Below are 22,781 nucleotides of genomic sequence, written 5' to 3'. Positions count from 1 at the left end.
AGTGTATTCATATTTCAGTATATTGCTCGCCATCCATTGTAACCGATGTAGTGCGCCCAAGACGGCTGCCTTGCCTGGTGCTTTCATGGGTGGGATGATTTCTCAGTGAGTACCTTGTGCTATTAATAATTGTGTATTCATCCACTGTAACCATCTATGTAATATGGTAATTTTTCCACAAATGTAAAGCACTTTGAGTCCTCTTGGAGAAAAGCACTATATAAAACAAACATTATTATCATTATTATTATTATAAAATTATCTACAGCAAAAAAAAATAAAAAAGGAGTAAACATTTAGGGCTTGATCTCACACAGGACTCGCATATTTTTTCTTGTAGCCCCAATGCGAGTCCAGAGGTGCCATAAGTGCGGCATACAGCCACACTTACACACGGACATGAGTAACTCGCACCTAATTGGTTTGAGCCCTTAGTTTGATGAAGTTATCTGGAAATGTCCCTACTCATTCTAATGGCATAACAATGCTCTCCATTCATTTCTACCTGCTTGGTCTGTTTGATGTTCTTCCCCAATAAATTTCCCAATTCAGGTGGAAGGAAACATTAATATACCTGCAGTCGGTTTCAAAAAGACTAAGCAAACATGGCAGTCACTTCCTTTATGCATCTTTATGCAACTGCTTGGGGAGCTGGGATCTGAGGGGACGCCCCATTGAGGGCACATGGGCAAGACTGAGTCTTTCCTGGTGTATTCTATTTACCCAAAGACCCCCAGCTCATCCTGAAAAGTATTAAAGAATATAAATCAATGAGGAATTTTGTAATAGATTAGTAAAAGGAGAAGAAAAGCTTTCATGTAATACAGAAGACAAACAACTGTATGTTGTTTAAGGCCAAAGGTTATCTTTGACAGAGACATCAAGCCAAAAGTGTACCACTTAAATAGAGTATTGTGTCATACAAATACAATAATATTGGGACCCCTTAGTGCTTAGGGTCCGATGCAGACCCATTCGCTAGGCTGCGTTCACACGTAGCCTGCCGATGTTTGCAATGTGCATGTGTATAAGATGCAGTGCACAACCACGAAGCAATCAATGCGACTGCGAAGCGATCGCACCCTGTACACAGATGCTCCGCTAGAATGAGTGACAGGATGAGCCATTTGTGGGTGGTGACAGGGGGTGGTCGATGGAAATGGGGGTGTGGTGGTGCGAACACAGGCATATTTGTGCGTCGGAACGCCGTTTCAGGGGCGTGCAGCGTCATATTACACGTCACATGGCTGAATTACACACAGCAGCACTCGCAGTGCTTGCTGTAGGGTATGGGCAGCCACAAGTGCTGCTTATGGGTCTGATGTTACCGATTGTTTAATACACTTCCTGGACATGACGTATGTTACTAAGGGAAAGTGTGCATCTTGTGACAGGCTGGTGGGCGTCTAAGTACATATCACGATCGCACGGTAAGACATAGTGGGCGTGTTAATGTCTTGCTAGTAATCGCGGGATTTGCATACTTTGGCTGCTGATGGCTGCGTGCGAACGCATCCTAGCGAATGGGTCTGAATCAGGCCCTTAGTACATTGGATTATCTGATATAAGTATTATTGAAATTGCTATGTCAATAACACTACAAGGAAGGAAACAAAAATAGATATGAAAAGCTTCCATAAAATATAATGAAGTCATTGTTACAACTTACGTTACCCAAAATGCAAACATACAGAAAATTTGCTTCCCCAATACTAGATAGAGTAATATTATTCTACATAAAACAGTATACAATAAACGATGACTATAGGGAAGAAATTTTGACATACTGTAACAAAAAAAAAAATACATATCTCATCAATGTTTACTGAATACTACTACCAAGAATAAAAATATAAAAAATTATGTTAAAGTGTCATTTGATCAATATTAGCAAACAAAACAACATACTTTTCCTCCTTTGTATTGCAAAATATATATAAATTCACCAAGAGCTTTTTTTTTTTTTTTTGTTTAACACCAGAGGGTGTTATTTACTATTCAGCTGATTTTGGCTGCTTGGACTGTCTAATATAACATGTCACTAGTAATAAATAAGGGTTGTTTTTCATTTACGGCAGTTTTGAATCTAGCTGTCAAAGCCACCGATAATCAGATGCACTGAGAGCCCACTGTCTAGTAAATAAGACCCTAAATCTTGCCTGGTAATCTGTCTTGATCTAGTTTGTAGTCACTCACTGAAGCTACAAACTGAAGCTAACCACAAACATGTAATTCCCAGCAAGTCTTGCAACTTGCTCAGGGAGAAAATGACCAAACGTGCAGAGTCATCACACAACAGATAACATGGGCACCTTGATATGCCTTTGCTTTGCTTGCTCACCAAATAACCACAACAGTTTAATTTGGCTAAACATACAAAACTACAAACTACAGCGTCTGTAGGGCCTCATTCAAATAAAAAATTCAGGGCAGCACAAAAAACGTGAGTGCTGTCCTGAATCTCTTATTTAGGTCACTGTTGTTTGCATTACAATTCAACAAGTGGATTGTCAGCAGACTAAGGCCCTCATTCAGAGCCGTTCGCTATTTGCGGTCGTTCGTTCAAAAACAAGGGGTGGCTATTCAAATGATCCGTTCGCAAATTGCAGTCTGTTCACACCTCTAAGTCTGAACGAGCGAGCAAAACATACGCTCGTTTATTTGTTAAAAACGCCCCCTGGCCGCTCGCACCATACGTCATGTCCGCTATTTATTAGATTAATCGAGTACATCGACCAGCGTATGAACTGCTCGCTATTCTTGTGGTTGGTGTTTGCTACCACAAATTTGCGAGCAGTTCTGGCTATAAAATAACCCAGTGACGTGGTCAATGACGCTGCTGTATTAATTATGCACACCCATAATACGCCCGTTTTGACCTTTAAGCACGCCTGCGTTCGGATCTCCACTCCCCATTTTCAAGCACCTTCCCCTGTTACCACCCACATACGCCTCATTCTGTCACTCAAAATAGCAGGCACTCGCTATATAGCGTACAAACGATTTTAGGCCGCACTGACTGGTTCGCGCATGCGTACTAAAAACCGTACGCATGCGCAGATGTGCAAACATCGCTCGGAACGAGCGTACTGCCGCTAACGAGCGGCTCTGAATGAGGGCCTAAGCCCATTTTGTATTGCAAACTGCTATATTTTATGGGTAGAAAATAAAAAAATTTTCAAAACATATATCTATATATCAAACATTACTACGCTAAATGTAATCTTTTTCTGTAGTATATCTCAAGGGCAGAGAAAAGCTTTGAGGATATAATTGTAAAAAGTATCAAGTGCCTAAAATGATTCAGACACAAGCGTGTGCTTTTCTGCAAACTGACACACAAACCCTCTGCAAAGGGCAAACATTAAATATACACGGGCCTGCTAAGTACTCATGTGATCTAAAGGTGAGAGGTAAATGCAAGACAGTTCGCAACTCTCTCATGTATAACTAACATTCATACATTCATCCCCATGACTACCAAACGATTTATACGTTTTGTAGCAGTTAACTAGATTTTGCAGGGGATTTAAAAAAAAAAAAACAAAGGGGGGAGTTAGATAATTTATATCACATACATTAACCAGATTGCTACCTAATTATACTAATTATAAATCACTGCCTTTTATAAAGCCATCCTCAGTTACTACCAAATATACTCTTGGCCCAAAAAATTATTATTATAGTCCACTTTATATGAATTTTGTTTAAATATATGTAAACAACTTTATAAGGTCACCTTCGCTAGAAATCCTGTGTTGTCTGTTATAACAGGGTGCACTGTGCTAAAATGTGCTATGATATTTATAGGCCTAAGCTTCTCCCTATTTATTAAAGGGTTACAGCAGGTGCAGACCCGTCCGAGAGACCTAGCAAATAGCATAGTCTATTTACCAAAAACACAGGACCTTACGGTAGCAATAGCAGCAGATAATCATAAAAATATAGTGCTTTTACGTAAATAAAGCATTTTTCCTTTTGGAATAGCAGTGTGTGTATGGTGTATATATATGTTGACCTTGAGAAAGGTGCACACTGGCACCAGAATGGCTGTAGGCCATACCTCTTTGATGAATAGCTGAAACCATGATCACTTGATACGTACTCCTTCAATTCCTCCTGTGACAATGTTGCTTGTATTAAATGTTCAAAAAAAATTTTTTGTCATACATCTGAGCTGTGTTGATTTTTTGGTCTGATGCAAGGAGAGTTGAAATATACATATATATATATATATATATATATATATATATATATATATATATATATATATATATGGGATGTGCAGGCTCGGATAGGTTCGAGTTTGCACGTGGAGTTCGGATTTTTCCCTCCAAAAAAACGGAACTCAGAAAGAGGCAAAACGTCATCTTGCATGGACGAACATCATCATTCGTGGACAAAAGTCCAGGAATGATGATGTTCGTCCATGCAAGATGACGTTTTGCCTCTTTCTGAGTTCCGTTTTTTTGGAGGGAAAAATCCGAACTCCACGTGCAAACTCGAACCTATCCGAGCCTGCACATCCCTAATATATATACACATACATACATACACACATACACACACACACACACACACACATATATATAAATAAGCTTTAACATACTTCCCAACATTTTAATACTGGCATCAGACTCCACGCGAACACATATAACACCACCGCTTCTCGTCACGCTGGGTGAGTGACCAGCACTCCGGCAGCTGATGGGCTGCCCCTAGCACTAAATGGATGCCAGGCGCGCGACATCTATTCACCGCTGGAGCTAGAGCACAGAGTGTCCCTCCCAACTGCCAGCAGGTCACTGCGGCTGGTGGGTGAGAAAAGCGGGACTGTCCTGCTGAAATCTAGAATGTTGGGAGGTGTGGCTGTGATGCCTGGCGTTGCCTTGTTTTTATTTTTTGTCTAGGTCTCCTCCCCCCTCTTTCTTCTCCCCCCCCCCCCCCTCACTCACTCACTCTCTGCTGTGCATCTCTGGCACTGCTAGGTGGGTGGGGGTCAGAGGTCAGACCAACTGTCATTATTTTCTTTTTTTTGTCAGGTTACGATTTTATTAACCTTTATGCTTGCCTGGGGCTCTTTTCTACACTTCCCAGAGTGCCACCGGTCTATAGGTGCCTACACACTTAGTGATATTTTACACGATTTACCCAATTTCGACGCATCGTGGCGACAAATCATGTAAAATATGCCCAAATTGTGAGTGTCCACTCACGATCATGATGCACGTCCCCGCAGGTCGTACATCGCATCTTCAGATCTGCCGTGCTGTAGAGCAGATGTGACAATCTCAGTCACGATGCACTGGAATAGTTAGGACGCACGATAGATTGTTTGTCACATTGGACAGTTTTTAACACCAAATCGTGCCCACGACTGCCGGGGAGCTGCTGGGGAGAGTTCAAGGGGAAATCGGACACTATGTCAGATCGTGAGCACATCACCAAGTGTGTAGGCACCTTATGGGTGCGCATATACTCCACAATAGCCGTTGCGCTCCTAGACTGTGATTTTTATTGTCTTTCATTAATAAGTCGCTGTGAAGTGTACGCCACTCCCTACAAGGTTACCATAGACGACAGTAATTTACAAATATAAATCAAAGTATAATTACATAGCAAAAATACCAAATCTGAAACCACAGACTGGGTAGGATATATAAGAGGCAGGGGGAGGGCAATGCACTGAAGCTAGCAGGAGCATACAGAAGTGAGTCGATTCAGTGCTCAACATATGGGCGAGCAACCATAAGTCACTGAAGGGAAGGAGACAAGGGAGCAGAGCGGAGCACTGGTGGCAAGTATAGTGCTACAGACGAAGGAGAGGGTGGAGGGCCCTGCCTGTAAAAGCTGACACACTAAGGGAAGGAGTGAAAAATTGGAGGATGAACTGGGAAGGCTCTACAGCAGATGGGTGGCGTAGAACAGTATCAAGTTATCAGGAGGTCTAGGACAGTTTAATAAAAATGTATCTTTTAAAGCTGGGGAGACTAACGAGTTCCAGAAGATGGGGTCCTTTAAGCAAAATCTTGAAAGAAAGCATGAGCGGAGGTGACTAGGCTGGAGGAGGGGTACTGGGAACTTAATAGGATGTCGTGCCCTATTTGACCACCCTGACACTGGAATCTGACAAGTTCTTGGTTTATTGTCATGTTTATGCCACAATGCCTCATACGTTTTTATTTGCAAGTTTTTGCACTTTGACCTATTTCATATTGGGCTGGATGTGCTGGTTGTTGTTATTTGGTTCCGCACTGCACTTCCACTTATTGCACAGAGTGTGTGCTGCCTGTATAAGTATATATACACAATGTATACATTATATAATCTACTGTTCAAACAGCGCTTAAATCATAATGACACAATAAGGTGAATGGGAAGCTCTCGTCCCTGGTCACACAGAGAGAATAACCTGAGAAGACGTAGCATGCATCGTTCTCTCAGTGTAATTACTAATACAGTATGTGACAGTTGATGAGCATTAGCCTTTCACTTTATTGTGTCATCACACAGCGATTTCAGCACTATGGGCCTGATTCAGAGCTGAACGCTCAATTGGATGAACATTGGAATAGCGATTATCGGGGGTTCACGCACAGCTGCATTGTGCACGCGCTGCGAATGACTTGTGATCGCACTCACTGTAAGGATTCACGTGCAACTAATTCACAGGAAGAGACAGTTTTGTGGGTGGTTACAGAGGAGTTCTGGTTAAAACGCGGACGTGTCGTGACAGTTTCCTGGGCGTGTACTAGCCAGCATCTGCGATCGCGTAAGCAGGGAACAAAGCTTTAGCATTACAATTACCACGTCCATTCTCAGTGACCATAGACTCACTTCAAAAGTCAATGTTTTGAGGATCTGTGTCCAATGCCGCGTTTGTGTACGCAGTTGCAGGCAGCTACAAGGGTTCCAGTAGGCTTCTCGATACAAATTCTGCCAGCTGATGCATTAGCATGTTTTAGCAATTGTCAAATGAGTTTGCATTAGCGTACGACTCTGAATTAGGCCCTATGAACGCTAACGCTTACAGTGTTCTCCCCAGATCTCTGCCCTCCAGCCTGACACCACCCTGTACTATGACGGGCCCCAGCTGCATCACACGGCACTCTCCCCTGACCCAATGCGCTGCATCCCCAAACAACCTACTGCCCGGCACTCCCCTCCCCCCTCGTCCCAATGCACCGCGTCTCGTCGCCCAGAACCCTCACTAACGTGTACTTATTGCCGGCGGACACAGATGCCAGGCGGACTGTGAGCCTCCGATGGGAAGAACATGTGACATCAGCGCAGCTCGGCGTCACATCCAGCATCAGTGTCCAAGGCAACAAGGACACATTGAGGGTGAATGGGCAACAGGTGATGCGGCAAATTGGGGCGGGCGGAAGTGCTGGGCAGTAGCGGTTTCTTACCAGGTGGTGCGAATGCAAAAAAACAGCCTGGGGAGAACACTGGCTTATCAACTAGGAAAAGTGCTACAGTTCAAAGCGACCATGTGTAAACTGCAAAGGATTCTGAGTGATCTATAAGTATAACTGTTTCCCTTGTTACCAGAACAGTTGTGCTACTTCCAATAAATAATTAATATAAGAACAAGCAATGAGAATAATGCTAGATATAAAATTCTGTAGATTAGTGTTCTATAGTACATGTTTATTGTGTACTTATATAAAACTTTGCTCAAAAACCCATGTTGATATTATTCAAGAAAATAATGTTTGCCACACCAACTAAGCTTTCCATACATTTTCATTTTGCTGCATTAAAGTAAATATCAATGTTTGCAGAGCAATTGTAGCTTTAACACAATGATGCCTTATGTTTAATAGACAAATACAGGATTAAGGGCTAGTTTTTATACCTCAGAAATCAATCTGGGCTCATTTTGGGAGTGACTTGCTGTTAAGGTATAAATAGTACAATGCAAACGATGGTCTGATAGCGGACACCTGGAATTATCAACACCTGCAAATAATAATCTGCCAAAAGAGCAGCACAGGTAAATGCAACGACAACCTGAGGACAGATATGAAATGGATGTTTGGAGAACCCCCTTTTAGGGTTTCTACTCGCAGGGGAATATTAAATAATAATGTAGCAATTTTTAATAAATATTTGGGCTATTTAACATCAAGGTAACACTGCAGATATTAGAGGTAAATGTTCCAGACTTCTATATTAGATCCCATAAGCAGTTACCATAGAATCCATGGGAACTAGCTTTTCAGAGCTGGCACCCAGGTATCCAATGTTAAGGGGCCCATACGTGTACGATGTTAAATTCCCCATTCTGCCAATCCAACCTGATCCACGGATTGGCGACCATCGATGATCAACGAACCAGGGAAGTTCAACATGTAAAAAATTTCAGTCTCGCCGACTGACCATTTTTGGGTTGAGAATGGGAAATTTAGATTTTTCAACATGTTGAATGTCCCCGATCCCGTAGGCAGAACAGGGAATTGCGGAAATCGGTCACAGGTGTATGGACCCCATTAGCCATTTTAACTGAAAGGGTACATTTTTTCGATGTTTGTACCAGAGTGATCTTTGGATCTCTCCCCAGCAACCTATACATGAACAGGCTGCGCATGCACAGTAGGTAAGCAGAATCCTACCCTGGCAATAAAGGGATAGCAGAAGTAGAAGTCATCACTTTACTTTTCTTTATTTGCTCTGACGGGCTCTTATCTGAGCCGCTGCCCCGGCAACAGAATTTTAAGCAATGATACTTTTTGGAGCTAAATTGCAAAAGGTCATAAATAAAACCCATGCTGACTCTGCTTTCACCGGACAGTGAATGCAAGACAAAAAGAACGAATCATAGTACAGCCGACCAGAAGTACATACGACAAGAAGAGCGAAGTGCAGAGTAAAGACGATATAGATATTATATATATATATATATATATATATATATATATATATATAAATTTTTTTTTTATTATTATTATTATTTTTATTATATAAAGGGGGAAATCCTAGATAGCACTAACATGTTCTGTAGCATTGTACAATTTTAAAAGAACTGAACATAAGACAGGGCTCGACAAATCCCGGTTGCCAGGTCGCCATGGCGACTAAGATTTTACTCCCGTCGACCGAGTTTTCCAAGCCCCACCCGCCGCAAGGAAGCTCCAATTTGCCGGGCGCCCGCTGAAAATTTACCAGCGGGTGCCCGACTCCCCGCAGCGGCAACCGGAGCTCACCCCTGAGCTCCGGCAAACGGAGCTCACCCCTGAGCTCCAGCGTCCGGCTCCCCCCACGGGCACTATGTGAGAGATGTCATGTCATCTCTCCAATAGTTCCGAAGAGCGGCTGACGCAGGATCGGGGGTTAGGCAAGTATTCTGGGGTTTTCTTGTGTGTGTGCGCAGCACTATTACAGGGGGTTTACTACTGAGGGCACTATTAAAGGGGACTTTCTACTGGGGGCACTATTAAAGGGGGCTTACTACTGGGAGCACTATTACAGGGGGCTTACTACTGGGGGCACTATTACAGGATGCTTACTACTGGGGGCACTATTACAGGGGGCTTACTACTGGGGGCACTATTACAGGGGGCTTACTACTGGGGACACTATTACAAGGGGCTTACTACTGGGCACACTATTACAAGGGGCTTACTACTGGGGGCACTTTTACAAGTGGCTTACTACTAGGTTGAGGGGCACTGAAAGGGCATGTGTTGTGGTCTAAACAAGCTTTCATATTTTGGTAATGGACGATGGTCTGGCTCCTAAACTTTTAAGATGGCTCCTAGATTTTACAAAACTCTGTCGAGCCCTGACATAAGATATACATATAAATATAGGCAGATACAAAGTACAAAACTCATCTTCACTGGAAACCATGTAACCTTTATTCATGTGCCTCACACGCACCGTGATCTGGTGTATGAAGCTTTGTGGAATTTTCAATGTATTAGGGACAATAGGTGCAATTGTTTTAACGATGTATTAGGTCAATATCTAAATTTGACTCCACTAGTGCATTTCCCAAACATCTTACTTAATCCAAATATGCACAGTAGTATATGCTAATATATGTCACTGACAATTTATGCAAAAAAAAGTATATATTTGAACTTTATGTTCCCTTTAAGTGATATTTCTTAGAGTTGTTGGTATGTGAGCAATAGGGTGCTTATTAGCACAATTAGGATTCACGTCAGGGAGTTCTCCAGTACTTTATCCTGAAGTCTCCCAGCAACAACGCAGGAACAATAAAGCAAAGTGCCTAGTAGTTTTCCACGGAGTCTCTGCTGCGGTTACAGCAACATATGTGAAAGGAACCTATTGAGAATACAAGGCTGACAAACCAAAAACAAACCACATACTTTGGCTTTGTCAAAAGATAGTTATGCAGCTTTATCGGCTCTTCCTGTGATTTCAAAATAAACATGACTACCTATTTATATATATATGTATAAACCACAGATGCTCAAAGTTTAGATAGTAGTGCATGCATGACCCAGCAGTTTGGGAGCAGGTCTAAAATACACATGCCTGTGGCTTGCATTCCAAACTGTGTTGGCCACAAAGGCTAAAAGTGGCAAGACCTGAATGGGATCAAACTAATGACAGCATTTTCATTACTTATACAGGTTGAGTCTCCCATATCCAAATATTCCGAAATACGAAATATTCTGAAATACGGAATATTTTTAGCATGCCTGAGATAGTGAAATCTCTGATTTTTGATGGTTCAATGTACACAAACTTTGTTTAAGGCACAACATTATTAAAAATATATGTATAATGTGTATATGAAACATAAATGATTTTCATGTATGTACACAAACTTTGTTTGAGCCACAAAATTATTGAAAGTATTGTATAAAATTACCTTCAGGCTGTGTGTATAAGGTGTATATAATACATAAATGCATTCTGTGTTTAGATTTGGGCCCTTTTCATAAGACATTTCAATATGGTATACAAATATTCCAAAATACGGAATATTCCAATATCCGAAATAGCCTTGGTCCCAAACATTTTGGATATGGGAGACTCAACCTGTATAGCCAAGTTAGTCAAGTGTTATCTGTCCTTGTCAGCCTCATACCGGTCCTACTAAAAAAAAACACAATATACAGATACCAGATGCAGTCAAGGCTAAACTTCATCAGAACACCGATGTATGAATAGGTAAAAGGTCTTTAACAGCAGAAGGTGCTTCCTAATGGATTTTTTCTTACCCCAAATTTCTCCAGCATCTCACTAATCTAGAATTACCTGTGTAATGTAAGATGCACATCTCGGCTTGGTCACAGTACCAGCTCTCAAATTAAGGGGCCTATGTATCAAAGCTTGATGAGCGAGAAAATTGTGAGCTATAAATCACCAACTATCAGCTTCTAACTTACATTTTATAGGCTGTGTTTGAAAAATGGGTGGGTTAATACTTAATAACATAGGCCCCTAAATCCTGGAGAAACCCCAATGAGATAGGAGGCCATTAGGATGCTCTCTAAGGGTTCACTTGGAAATCACAGAGATGTGTATATGAAAAAAATCAATACGTAATAAAGGTATGAAGCTAATTCCTTTAAATTGTAACCTGTGAAAAGCAGGGTTCTCTTCATCTTTCTGTATTGGTTTGTTTCAGTATGTAATGCATGTGTACCTCTTGGATATATCGCTACATTAACTCTCAGTGGTTAATACAGTATATACTAGACAATATTATTATAAAAGAAGAAAATTATTTGCCACAATTAAAAGGATATATACACATTCCCACAAATAACTGAATAGTGAATAAATTAGCCACTGCACTCTTGCTCACAGCAGGAGAGCCCTGTGTGTGTCTGGAGACCCGCTGTGTGTGTGGCAGCCTAGACTGCAGGCCCCCATACGCCAGGCGACATATTGTCCGATCCTGCGATATGATCAGAAACGCAGATTCGCCGGTCAGAAATGCCGACTGGCAGCCATCGATGTTCTGCAAACAGTCGGAGGATCGGTGAAATTATACATGTTACATTTTACAGATTTGCAAATCACGATCCTATTTTGATTGTGATCGCCAAAAATGTGAAGAGAGAGAGAGAGAGAGAGAGAGAGAGAGAGAGAGAGAGAGAGAGACACACACAAACACCGCACCGACATACCCACAGACAACTGGGAGGGACTTTGTGTGTGCCAGTCCCCCATTACACATAACGCTGGGGGCATATCCTGCTCTTTTTACTATTTAGATCCATTCATCGTTGCTCTGCTCTGCTAAGTTAAGTTAATGCGAAAAGTCACCGAGACGGGGAATATGGCGCTGTACAATGTGAAGCATGAAAATAGATGAATGAATAACAAGACTAAACTATAATGGAGAATTACCTTTATTGTGTTCCACGAATTTTAACGCACAAAACATTTCTCTGTCCAATTTCACATTGGGCAGCACCATATTCTCAATATTAGTGACTTCCTTTACTATTTTTTTCCTTTACTATGCTTCCAATGTCCTAATTAATTTACCTACAATATTTGGTGACATTCTGATTGCTAGCTCAAACTACAGGCGGCTTTGGATAGGAAAAGTTGAATTTTGTGTTTATTCTATAATTGTACATGCATGTAATATAGTGTTTTTCCCCCAAGACACTCTAACCTAATATTTGTGCAGTAAATGTGAATACCTTCTTGTGGGAAATAGTATGGTTGTTGACATACAAGTGACAACCATGAACTGACCCTTCTGCTCCCTCACCCTCCCCTTTCTCTGTCATCTCCTCGCCTTGAAACAGATGACTACTAGAATAACTATGTCTAAAGTAAATGAGTGGTAGAGACCTACCTATTTTTGTTTATATGTTCAGAGCCGTAGAGAGCTGTGCTGGGCCTGGGTATTTGTGGGGGTGTGGCCTAATGTGAGGAGGCGTGGCCATATCTCCTTTAAAAAAAAGCACTCTCCATGGAGGGAGGTGATCAGTATGATCGCTATCCCCCACACAGTCAGAGGAGACTGCTGCTGATCAGCACCAACAGCCTCCCTGGACCCACCACAGCCCAGTACATAGCAGCATGTGCTGGGCTGGGAAGGCACAGGCTGTTTCTGTTGACTAAGGTGTCTATGTACTAAGCAGTGATAAGTGACAAAGTGAAAAGTAAAAAGTCTGTGATAAGTGCCAGCCAATCAGCTCTCAACTGTCATTTTTCAAACACAGCCTGTGAGATGAGAGTTGGAAGCTGATTGGCTGGCACTTATCACAGACTTATCACTTTTCACTCTGTCACTTATCACTGCTTAGTACATAGGGCCTGATTCAGAGCCGCTCGTAAGCGGCCGCTCGTTCGCTCCGAGCGATGTTCTCACAACTGCGCATGCGTATGGGTCGTAATGCACATGCGCCAACCAGTCATTGCGGTCGGAAATCGAGCGCTCGCAAAACAGCAAGTGCCTGCTAATTTGAGTGATAGAATGAGGCGTTTGTGGGTGGTAACAGGGGAAGGTGCTTGAAAACGGGGAGTGGTGATCCGAACGCAGGCGTGCCAAACGGTCAAAATTGGCGTTTTAAGGGTGTGCATAATTAACAAAGCAGCGTCATCGACCACGTCACTTGGTTGTCTCTTAGCCTGAACTGTTCACATGATTGCGGTAGGAAAATCCAACCACAAGCACTGCGAGCAGTTCAGACGCCTTTCGATGTACTCGATTAATCTAATAAATAGCGGAGAAATAGCGAGCGCATGTTTAGTTCGCTCGCTCTGACATAGAGGCATCAACAGACCGCAAAGAGCGAGCGCTCAATTTAAATAGCCGGCCCCTTTTTCTGAACGAGCGAGCGCAAATAGTGTCCGGCTCTGAATCAGGCCCATAGACCCCTAAATTGCAGCTGATTTTTAAAACCAGCACAGGGCTCCACTAGCCAAGGTGTAATGCCGCAGCCAGGGGACCCTTTCACTGGGTCACCTGACCTAAGCATTAACACCCTAAACTAGTCAGCCCTGGCCCAATAAAGTGGCCCCCCCCACCCCCCTCCTGAGCACCCCATGCCTAGGCTGAAGCCCAGGGCTCTTCTCTGCATCCCTGGATGGTGGGTGCAGGGGTAATAGTGATAATAATAATAATGCAATGTTTTTTACATGGGGACTACAGGTCCCAGCGTGCCTGCCTGTTGGCACTTGTAGAACTGTAAAAAATATTAAAATTACCATAGTACACACACCATAAAAAGGAAAAGTTTATTGCATACACTCACATCCCAAACACATCCTGGTGTTTGGATAAAAAATAAAATAAATTCCCCCCTATCCCTTGGTGCAGGTCGGTCCTTTTCTCTAGTAGAGTCCCCAGCCATTAAAACAAAAAAAATGCAATGTCCCGAACCATTCTGACTGAAGAGCCGTATGTTTTTACACATAGAGCTCTTCACCGCCAAGTGACGAGTCCCACGAGGTTTCCTGCACTTGCCAGGCCACAATCAGAGACCGCTATTATAGTAAGCTGCTGCTGAATGACAGCAGGCCACTCACAGCCAATCAGTGGTCAGTTAGTATAGTAGCGACCACTGATTGGCTGGCGACTAGGCACGTGCAGGAAACCTCGTGGGTCCCATCACTTGCCGGGGAAGAGCCGTATGTGCAAACACATATGGTTCTTCAGTCCAAAATGGCTCGAGACATTGCGTTTTTTTTTGCCCAGGGTGCTACTGGAAAAGAGGACAGACCTGCACCAAGGTTTAGGTGAGTATTTTTTTTTTTTTCTATCCAAACACCGGGATGCTACTGAAGAAGAGGACCGGGGACAAGGTGAGTATAGTGTGAGTGTATGCAATAAACTTTTACTTTCTATGGTGTGTGTAATGTAGTTATTTTAATTTTTTTTTTTTTTTTTGTTAACAGTGAGGGTACCGGTGCCTGCCGCCTGCTGGTACTTGTAGTTCTACAAGTGCCAAAGGGCAGGCACGCTGGGACCTGTAGTCCCACTGTAAAAAACAGTATTACACTATTATTATCACTATTATCCCTGCACCCACCGGCCAGGAGTGCCAGGAAGTGCTCCTAGTTTCAGTACAGGCCTGGGGTGTTCAAGAGAGGATAGACCCCTTTATTGGGCCACGCCTTCTGTGATTAGGCCACACCCCTTACCCGCCCCCAGTCCGGTACGACCCGCTGCAGCATGAAGGTGATGGACATTCATACACATCGAAACCACCATCATCTGCAGATATATCTGTAGATCACTCGATCTGCAGATATATCTGTCAGGTGTGTACCCACTTTTAATCTCAGTAGCAAGTTAAATTAATACATTAATAAAAGATACACCTATCTGTAAGGACATATCAGTAGTCCTTTTAAACAAGCATTTTAAGTTATAACAAACAATGACAACAAAGAGGCAAGATTATATAATAGAATTAGAGCTCATTTACAACTATCCAATGTGAATGTGCTTTTCTGATGCTAACACATGAAAACCATATTACAAATAGAATACATGTGTTAATGCATGAAACAAGTACAAGTTGTATTTATAAAAGCGCAATGAATATGAAGCACATAGAAAAACCAATTAAACGTGGTTTATATATTTACCTAGCACTTACATGTGACTATATATTTTTTGCCCAATGTTATATTTAAGAAAATATATTGCAGACATAAATTCCTATGCTTTTTATGGACTTTGAAAGTATCTGTATAGTGCTACAGGGCGGTTCAAATCCCGATAGCGGCAGCCCGGCAAGGGTGAAAATCCTGATCGTCCTAAGGTAAGTATCGCTAACCTAATTCTACCCCCTAACCCTCCCTTAGGGGTGCCTAATCCTAACCTCCCCCCAAGTGCCTAACCCTAAACCCCTCCTAAGTGCCTAAACCTAGCCCCCCCTTCCCTGCAGCCTAAACCTAAGTATCCCGGGGGAGGGGGGGGTGCCGAACCCTAACCTCCCCCCGGGGGTGCCTAAACCTAACCCTCCCGGGGGGTGCCTAGCCCTAAGTCCCTCCCGGGAGCCGTAAAACCTAACCCTCCCCCCCCCTGCGCGGCTGTCCGCGCCCGGCTTACCTTTGTTCGGTATGCCAGGCGTCGGTCTTTCGGCATATGGTTAATGATAGGCGTCGAGTTTTCGACGCCTGTCATTAGTACCACGCCGGGATTAGAGAGTCGGGAAGCTGGCGGTCGGTATTTAGACCGTCGGCTTGCTGACTACATCCCGTTCTACAATAGGCTCACAAGCTGGGAGTTGGAGACAATCTTTAATACTGTATTTAAGTTTAGAGGTTCTTCAAATTAAAGAAAACAAAAGCCAATTTAAAAAAAAAAATTGGATGTATGCTTAAAGAATATATTCAATAAATAAAAAAGAGCAATAGAGTGCAGAAACATTTCATAATTAAATTTTATAGCATTTGAAAAGCACAGACATTATAAATACAATATAATGTGATTGCTTAGTACGGCTTTATATGCTTAAATATATAACTGAACCTATGTACCAATGATTACAGCTACCACCAAACATTAGGGTTCCTACGGTATGTACCAAATGAATAACCAAGGATTAGAGTTAAGATAGGTACACACTATGGGGCATATGTATCAAAGCTTGATGAGAGATAAAATTGTGAGATATGTATCACCAACAGTGTTCTCCCCAGAAATTTTTTCCAGCCGGGTGGCATCCAAAAGTAGCCGGGTGGGGGCCTTTGCAATTATGCGCGCGCCGGGAAAAGGGGCATCTCCCTTACCAATCCAGCCCGACAGGTCTCAGGCTGCTCCTCCACTGGCTCTCAGTTAAAAGTGCCTATTATACAGTGCCCCCTGTAGTTTTCCCCTTTATACATTGCCCCTGTAGTTTAACTTTGCCCTTATGCATTGCCCCCTGGCTGAAGTAGTGCCCCCAGGCTTAAATAGTGCCCCCAGGCTGGCCCCTAATGCAGTGCCCCCAGGTTTAATAGTGTCCCTTATGCAGTTCCCCCAGGTTTAATAGTGTCCCTTATGCAGTGCCCCCAGGTTTAATAGTGTCCCTTATGCAGTGCCCATAGGTTTAATAGTGTCCCTTATGCAGTGCCCATAGGTTTAATAGTGTCCCTTATGCAGTAACCCCCAGACTGGTCCTGGCCCGAGCCCAGCACTTACCTTTACTTGCTGGCCGCTGCCTCGAGCTGACTGGATCTAACTAAATCCAGCAGGTGCACGGGGCAGGCTCCTCACGTCATGACGTCACCCGCGCAATGCATCACTGGGAATGCTGGCCTCTGAAGCGATAGGAGGCCAGCGTTCCACAGTGGGGGTCAGCGGGGATAAGTGCCGGGCGGCAGGCTGTTTCTGCCGGGCAATGCGCCCGCAGAAAACAGCCTGGGGAGAACACAACCAATCAGCTTCTAACTTACATTTTGCAGGCTGTGTTTAAAGGTGGGTACACACCTGACAGACATATTTGCAGATATATCTGTAGATGATGGTCGTTCATACACACTGAACGGCCATCATCTGCTTGTGCCCTCAGGTCCTGGCGGCCAGTGGGTGGGACCCGGTGGGTGGGGCGGGGGCATGTCCCGCCCCTCCTCGCGGCTGCCGCTGTGTGTGCGGCCGACCGCCCGTACACACCTGCCGATGGACAGATATGTCTGCAGACATATCTGTCCATTGGATGTGCAGCACAGCCAATGCGATATGTCGGTGAACGACAACATATCGCGGGTACACACTGGCCGACGTGCAGCAGATACATCTGTCAGTGTGTACCCACCATTAGAAATGATAGATATATATATTTCACAATTTTATCTCACAACAAGCTTTGATACATAAGATTATCTGTCCAGTCTGGCTGATTGGAATGAAAATCTGGTAATGTATTGGTGCAAATGACAATTGACCATTTGCTCCCAAATGTTGGAAAACGGACAGAGGGGCCTATGTATCAAAGCTTGATGAGAGATAAAATTGTGAGATATAAATCACCAACCAATCAGCTTCTAACTTACATTATATAGGCGGTGTTTGAAAATTGACAGTTAGGAGCTGAAAGGTTAATACTTTTTTCTCTCACAATTTGATCTCTCATCAAGCTTTGATACATAGGGGTCTATTTACTAAGCTGTGGATGGAGATAAAGTGAACGGTGATAAAGTCCCCGCCAATCAGTTCCTAACTGCCATTTTAAAAACCCAGCTTGTACTTTATCTCTGTTCATTTTATCTCCATCCAAGGCTTAGTATATAGACCCCTATAGGCCCCTAAGGGCCTATGTATCAAAGCTTGATGAGAGAGAAAAATTATTAACCAATCAGCTCCTAAATGTCATTTTTCAAACACAGCCTATAAAATGTAATTTTGAAGCTGATTGGTTGGTGATTTATATCTCACAATTTTCTCTCTCATCAAGCTTTGATAAATAGGCCCCTAAATCAATAAGTCTGAAAGACCATTTTTGTCTGTTTTCCCGTGTTTGGGAACAAATGGTCGATTGTATTTTGCTCCCATACATTATCAGATTTTCAGACAATCTAATGGCGCGTATCCACTACGCTACATTACTGAGCGACATCGGAATCGTGCAATCGCTCAGTAATCGGGCACAAATCGCGCACATGGTCGTTTCCGACATCAATCATCGCCCGAACATGCTGGTCAATCTGCCGATAATGACAGATTGCCCATGTTCGGGGATGATTGATGTGCCTTCACTGAATGACTGATCGTTCAGTGTAGACACAGCACAGACTGTGAAACGACTGCACGATTACAACGTCGTAACCGTGCAGTCGTTACAGTCTGCTAGTGGATACGCACCTTTACAGTATGTACCTAGCTTTAGTTTATAAGTTACTTTAACACACTGTTGCTAAATTTCCTTACAACTTGATTTTTTTGTTTCTTTTCTTACAATAGGGCATCTGTTTTGTCAGTGATTTTTTCACTTCCTAGTAAACAGACCTCATGTAGTAGCTTATTACCTAGGTGTTGTGTGACTCAACACATTGCAGTTTGAGTACAAAATCTGCCCTGTCAGACAAGTAAACGGCCTACACTAGCCATGACACCTCCACTTTCTGCACACTGTCAGCTAGGCCTGGGAAAAGCACGTCCTTACACATAGCAATGACATGAAATATCACTTAATCTCAAATATAGTACGCCTACAAGAAAAATAATAACAAGATACTGTCTCTTCTCAGTCACACTCAGAAAAGGAAGGGTGTAGAGCTGACAGGCCTTACAGACTGATGATTAGACATTGAAAGTTTTATCCACCCCTCTAATTATTTCCTTTCAGATATTTCACTTGTAAAACAACACCATCCTTTTGAAGTAATATACATTTGTGGATAGTTTCCCCCCTTTGATGAAGGCTGAAAAGATACTGTAGTTCAAGGGCAAAGATGGAAAGCACCAGAAAGTGATGATTATGTCTGTGAAGACAGCGAGCGTTAATGGGAAGACGTGAGATCAGACAGTGGAAATGTAATTAAATCATTTAGAAGATAACAAGCTTTTAAATAGGCCTAGACTCTGAACAGATGTTGTATACACAGCACGGTATACGCTTGAAATAGTTACTGTATAGCTTAGGATCTATAACATATAATCAAGGTGCAAGAGCCTTATAAAGACATTTAGGTGGGAATTCAATTGTTTTTTGGGTGCCTTAACTAATGGGAGCCCAACAATGATATCCAATTGTTGCTCCGTTGGGGCGCAAGAGCCGCTGGTACCGACATTTCCGCTCACACCTTCCTGAGGTGGCGATCAAAAAGTCAGTGGTTTGGGCGCCCAACCAGGACTTTAGACAGGTATAGCCGCTTTACACAGCTAAACCCAGAACTTTTGGGTGCAGCAAGTGCAATAATTAATGGGCGCTCAAAATAATTTAATTGCTCCCTCGGGCGTCCATTCATTATCGCTGGCCAAAAAACATGAGGCCAATAGTTGCGGTGAATCACCCAAAACATTTTTTTTCAGAGAATTTCCACAATTTACAGTAAAGATCATAACAGCAGCCCCTATAGTTGTTTATGGGGACTGCGATAATGGCACATTTACCAAGTTCAGAAAATGATAGCTAATACCATCTTTATATTGCTCTCTGGTAACTGCGGCACATTGGTCAAGTTGGGTGCGAATCAGGAAGTAAAGTGATTGCTTTATCATGATGTGCTCTTTTTCACGGTCCATGTAATGGCTTCTGCATCTTAGTAAATAGCCTGAAAAAGCATTACAAATCGCTACACTGTGCGACGCGTAGGAATGCTAATTTTCTAGTCTGTAGCACAATTGTTGTTAAATAAACACCTTAATGATTTTTCATTTTTATAGAAGCCAGTAATAGAGTAGTCAATAAATAATAGTGTTGAAAAAAAACTATACAATGTATGCTGACCTTTATTTTCCAATGCTGTGCTTACTCGCAGAATGTAAATCAGATTACCAACAGATACAGTTAATGTATAATGCCAATTTATCATTACTTATGTATTACTTGTTATTTATGCAGATGCCACTTGACTCTGCACACCCATCACTCCAGGTAGGATTACTTTCTCTTACGCGCAAGTGGAGCGCTAGAGCTACGGAACCAAACCCACCTCCCTATTGCTCCACCAGGACTGATTACTGCCAGGAACTATGGAGCTCATTCAGACCCGCTCGCTAGATGCATTCGCTCGCAACTAGCGTATGCAAATCCGGCACACACCCAGCAAGGCAGGCGATCGCACGGCAAGGCATTAGCACGCCCACTAAGTTTGGTGTGCGATCACTCTGTGTTTGTAGACGCCCACTTGCCCACGACATCTCCAGGAAGTGTATGTAACCATCGGTACATCGAGTAACCATCGGTTGCGATCGCAGCGCTTGAGGTTGACTATACCCTGACGCAAGCAGTGCAATCACTTCAATGTGAAATACAAGCAGGTGACGTGTACAATGACGCTGCCTGTTAATTATGTACGCCTCTGAAACGGCGTTGAGACGCTCAGGCACACCTGCGTTTGCACCTCCACTCCCCCGTTTCTAGTGGCCTGCCCATGTTACCATCCACAAACGGCTTCTTCCATCACTCACTCTGCTGGGCAGTCTATGCGCAGTGAGCGACCGCTTCCCGATCGCTCGCACTGGTTCGCGCACTGCGATGCATACGCATGCGCAGAATACGAAAATCGGCCAGCTACGAGCGAACGCTTCTAAGCTAGCGGGTCTGAATCATACTGTACTGTAGGCGATGGTGGAGAGACACAGGGTTAGGTGGTGTTGTGGTGGGGGGCTGGCACGCTAAGCCTATGGGGTGATCACCTTGGGTGGATGAGCGGACTGAATACAAGAATGTGGGACGGACCTAGACGAGCATGGTAATAATTGCAATGACAAAACGTGGAATCCAAGTTTCAAGTGGTGCTTGTATAAATAACAAGTGCGTGTTCATTATTATTATATATTTTTCAAGTATTGCAAAAGTACAGTGTAGTAAGGTACACTAATTAGAATAATTCTAGAAATACTTTAAAGTTCTATATACATTTATTTCCGTGTATAGATTAACTATATTACTCTTACCTTAGTGATAATTAGAAGTTCACCATGTTCTTTCCCACCTTTCAAGGTAAATCCCCAAGGAGCCCCACCAGTGAGAAATACATCCACAAATCTGCAGCCTTCAACTACTTTCCTCTCCATCATCATGTTCTGCCCTTGGTCCAAGCCCGTAGGGGTCCTCAGGACATCTGGCACAAACCGCTCTTGTTCTCCTCTAGTCTCCAGGTTCTCCATGGTGCTGGCCAGCAATATCCCAGGTATGTACTCCTCCAGAAGTAACAGATAACGTTATGTTATAATATTCTCATAAAGTCTACATAGCATATAGATTGTGGAGACCATGTACTCTCCTCCCATCAAACAAATATAAGTATTCCTGACAGTGCACAGAAACACTGGAATCAAAAAGTTTATTACAAAATTAAAAAGAGAAACAATCCGCTTATTGCATTTACTGTGCCGATTTCTGAAATAAGCCGCAAGCCGGTAATATATACTGAATTAGTCCTGGTAAAATAATAAAAGGTCCCAATCTATCAGCAATGGGGAGAGTTCCGGGTGCACACACACCACAAGCCCAGAGGGGGCGCTATTGCTGCTCTGCCCATTACAATGGCCATTGCTCTGCTATCCCTGTGGGATCAGATATGGGGAGCAGGTAACATGCTCTGGTCCCGGTGGTCCCAGCAGCGCAGAGACAGTCCCGGTATCACTTTGCAGAGTTCTCCAAGAGCCACCTGTCCAGGCTGCAGTGACCGCGATCTCTGGTTGTTCAGGCTCCAACCCGGGAGTAGTAGTCACCTTCCTCCCAGCTGACAATTACGGCGCTGCCGGTGTCTCTGTCCGGGTCTAGAGCGCACAGCCAACTTCTCCGGCTTTTTCCTGCTGCTGCCTGTTGCTTCCCTCTCTCAGGGACGGCGTGTTATTTATTGTTATGTCAGCCGGAGACTGGCGACTGGGAGCTGCTGAGGGTGCACAGAGCTAAATAATACAGCAGGGCTCGCAGGAGTCTCTTCCCTGCTGGCTGGCTGCTCCCTCCCTTCCCCCCTTCTCCTGCTTAGCAATCACTCACTGATTATCCCTGGGAGAGAGAGAATGCGTGTGTCACTGGTCTACACTGAGTACTGAGCTGCTGCTTCTGGCGGCTATATTTCTTATGTCATTTTTTTTATTACTTAACATATTTGACCAGACTAATTCATTATCTCATTTGCTGTTCAAGGGTCTGAAAATCAAAAAGAAAACCCAATGCTGCCTGTATGTGTCCCAAATGTACACCCAGGAATATTTATTATATTTA

General features: G+C 43.3%; 1 protein-coding gene across 2 annotated transcripts in view; it reads right to left on the bottom strand.

Moving 5' to 3' along the window:
* Positions 1-22,529, bottom strand: part of SHROOM2 (shroom family member 2) — a 301,341-nt gene extending 278,812 nt beyond the window's left edge. For both annotated transcript variants that reach the window (XM_088451660.1, XM_088451662.1), the window contains exon 1: positions 21,503-22,529. In XM_088451660.1, the coding sequence (XP_088307786.1) occupies positions 21,503-21,715 (213 nt within the window). In that variant the 5' untranslated portion in view covers positions 21,716-22,529. The remainder of the gene's footprint in view (positions 1-21,502) is intronic.
* Between the last annotated feature and the right edge of the window lie 252 nt (positions 22,530-22,781).

Source organism: Taudactylus pleione, unplaced genomic scaffold (genome assembly GCF_031769625.1).
Source record: "Taudactylus pleione unplaced genomic scaffold, aTauple2 ptg000026l, whole genome shotgun sequence".
Taxonomy (NCBI): domain Eukaryota; kingdom Metazoa; phylum Chordata; class Amphibia; order Anura; family Myobatrachidae; genus Taudactylus; species Taudactylus pleione.
This window is presented reverse-complemented; position numbering and strand designations above follow the sequence as displayed.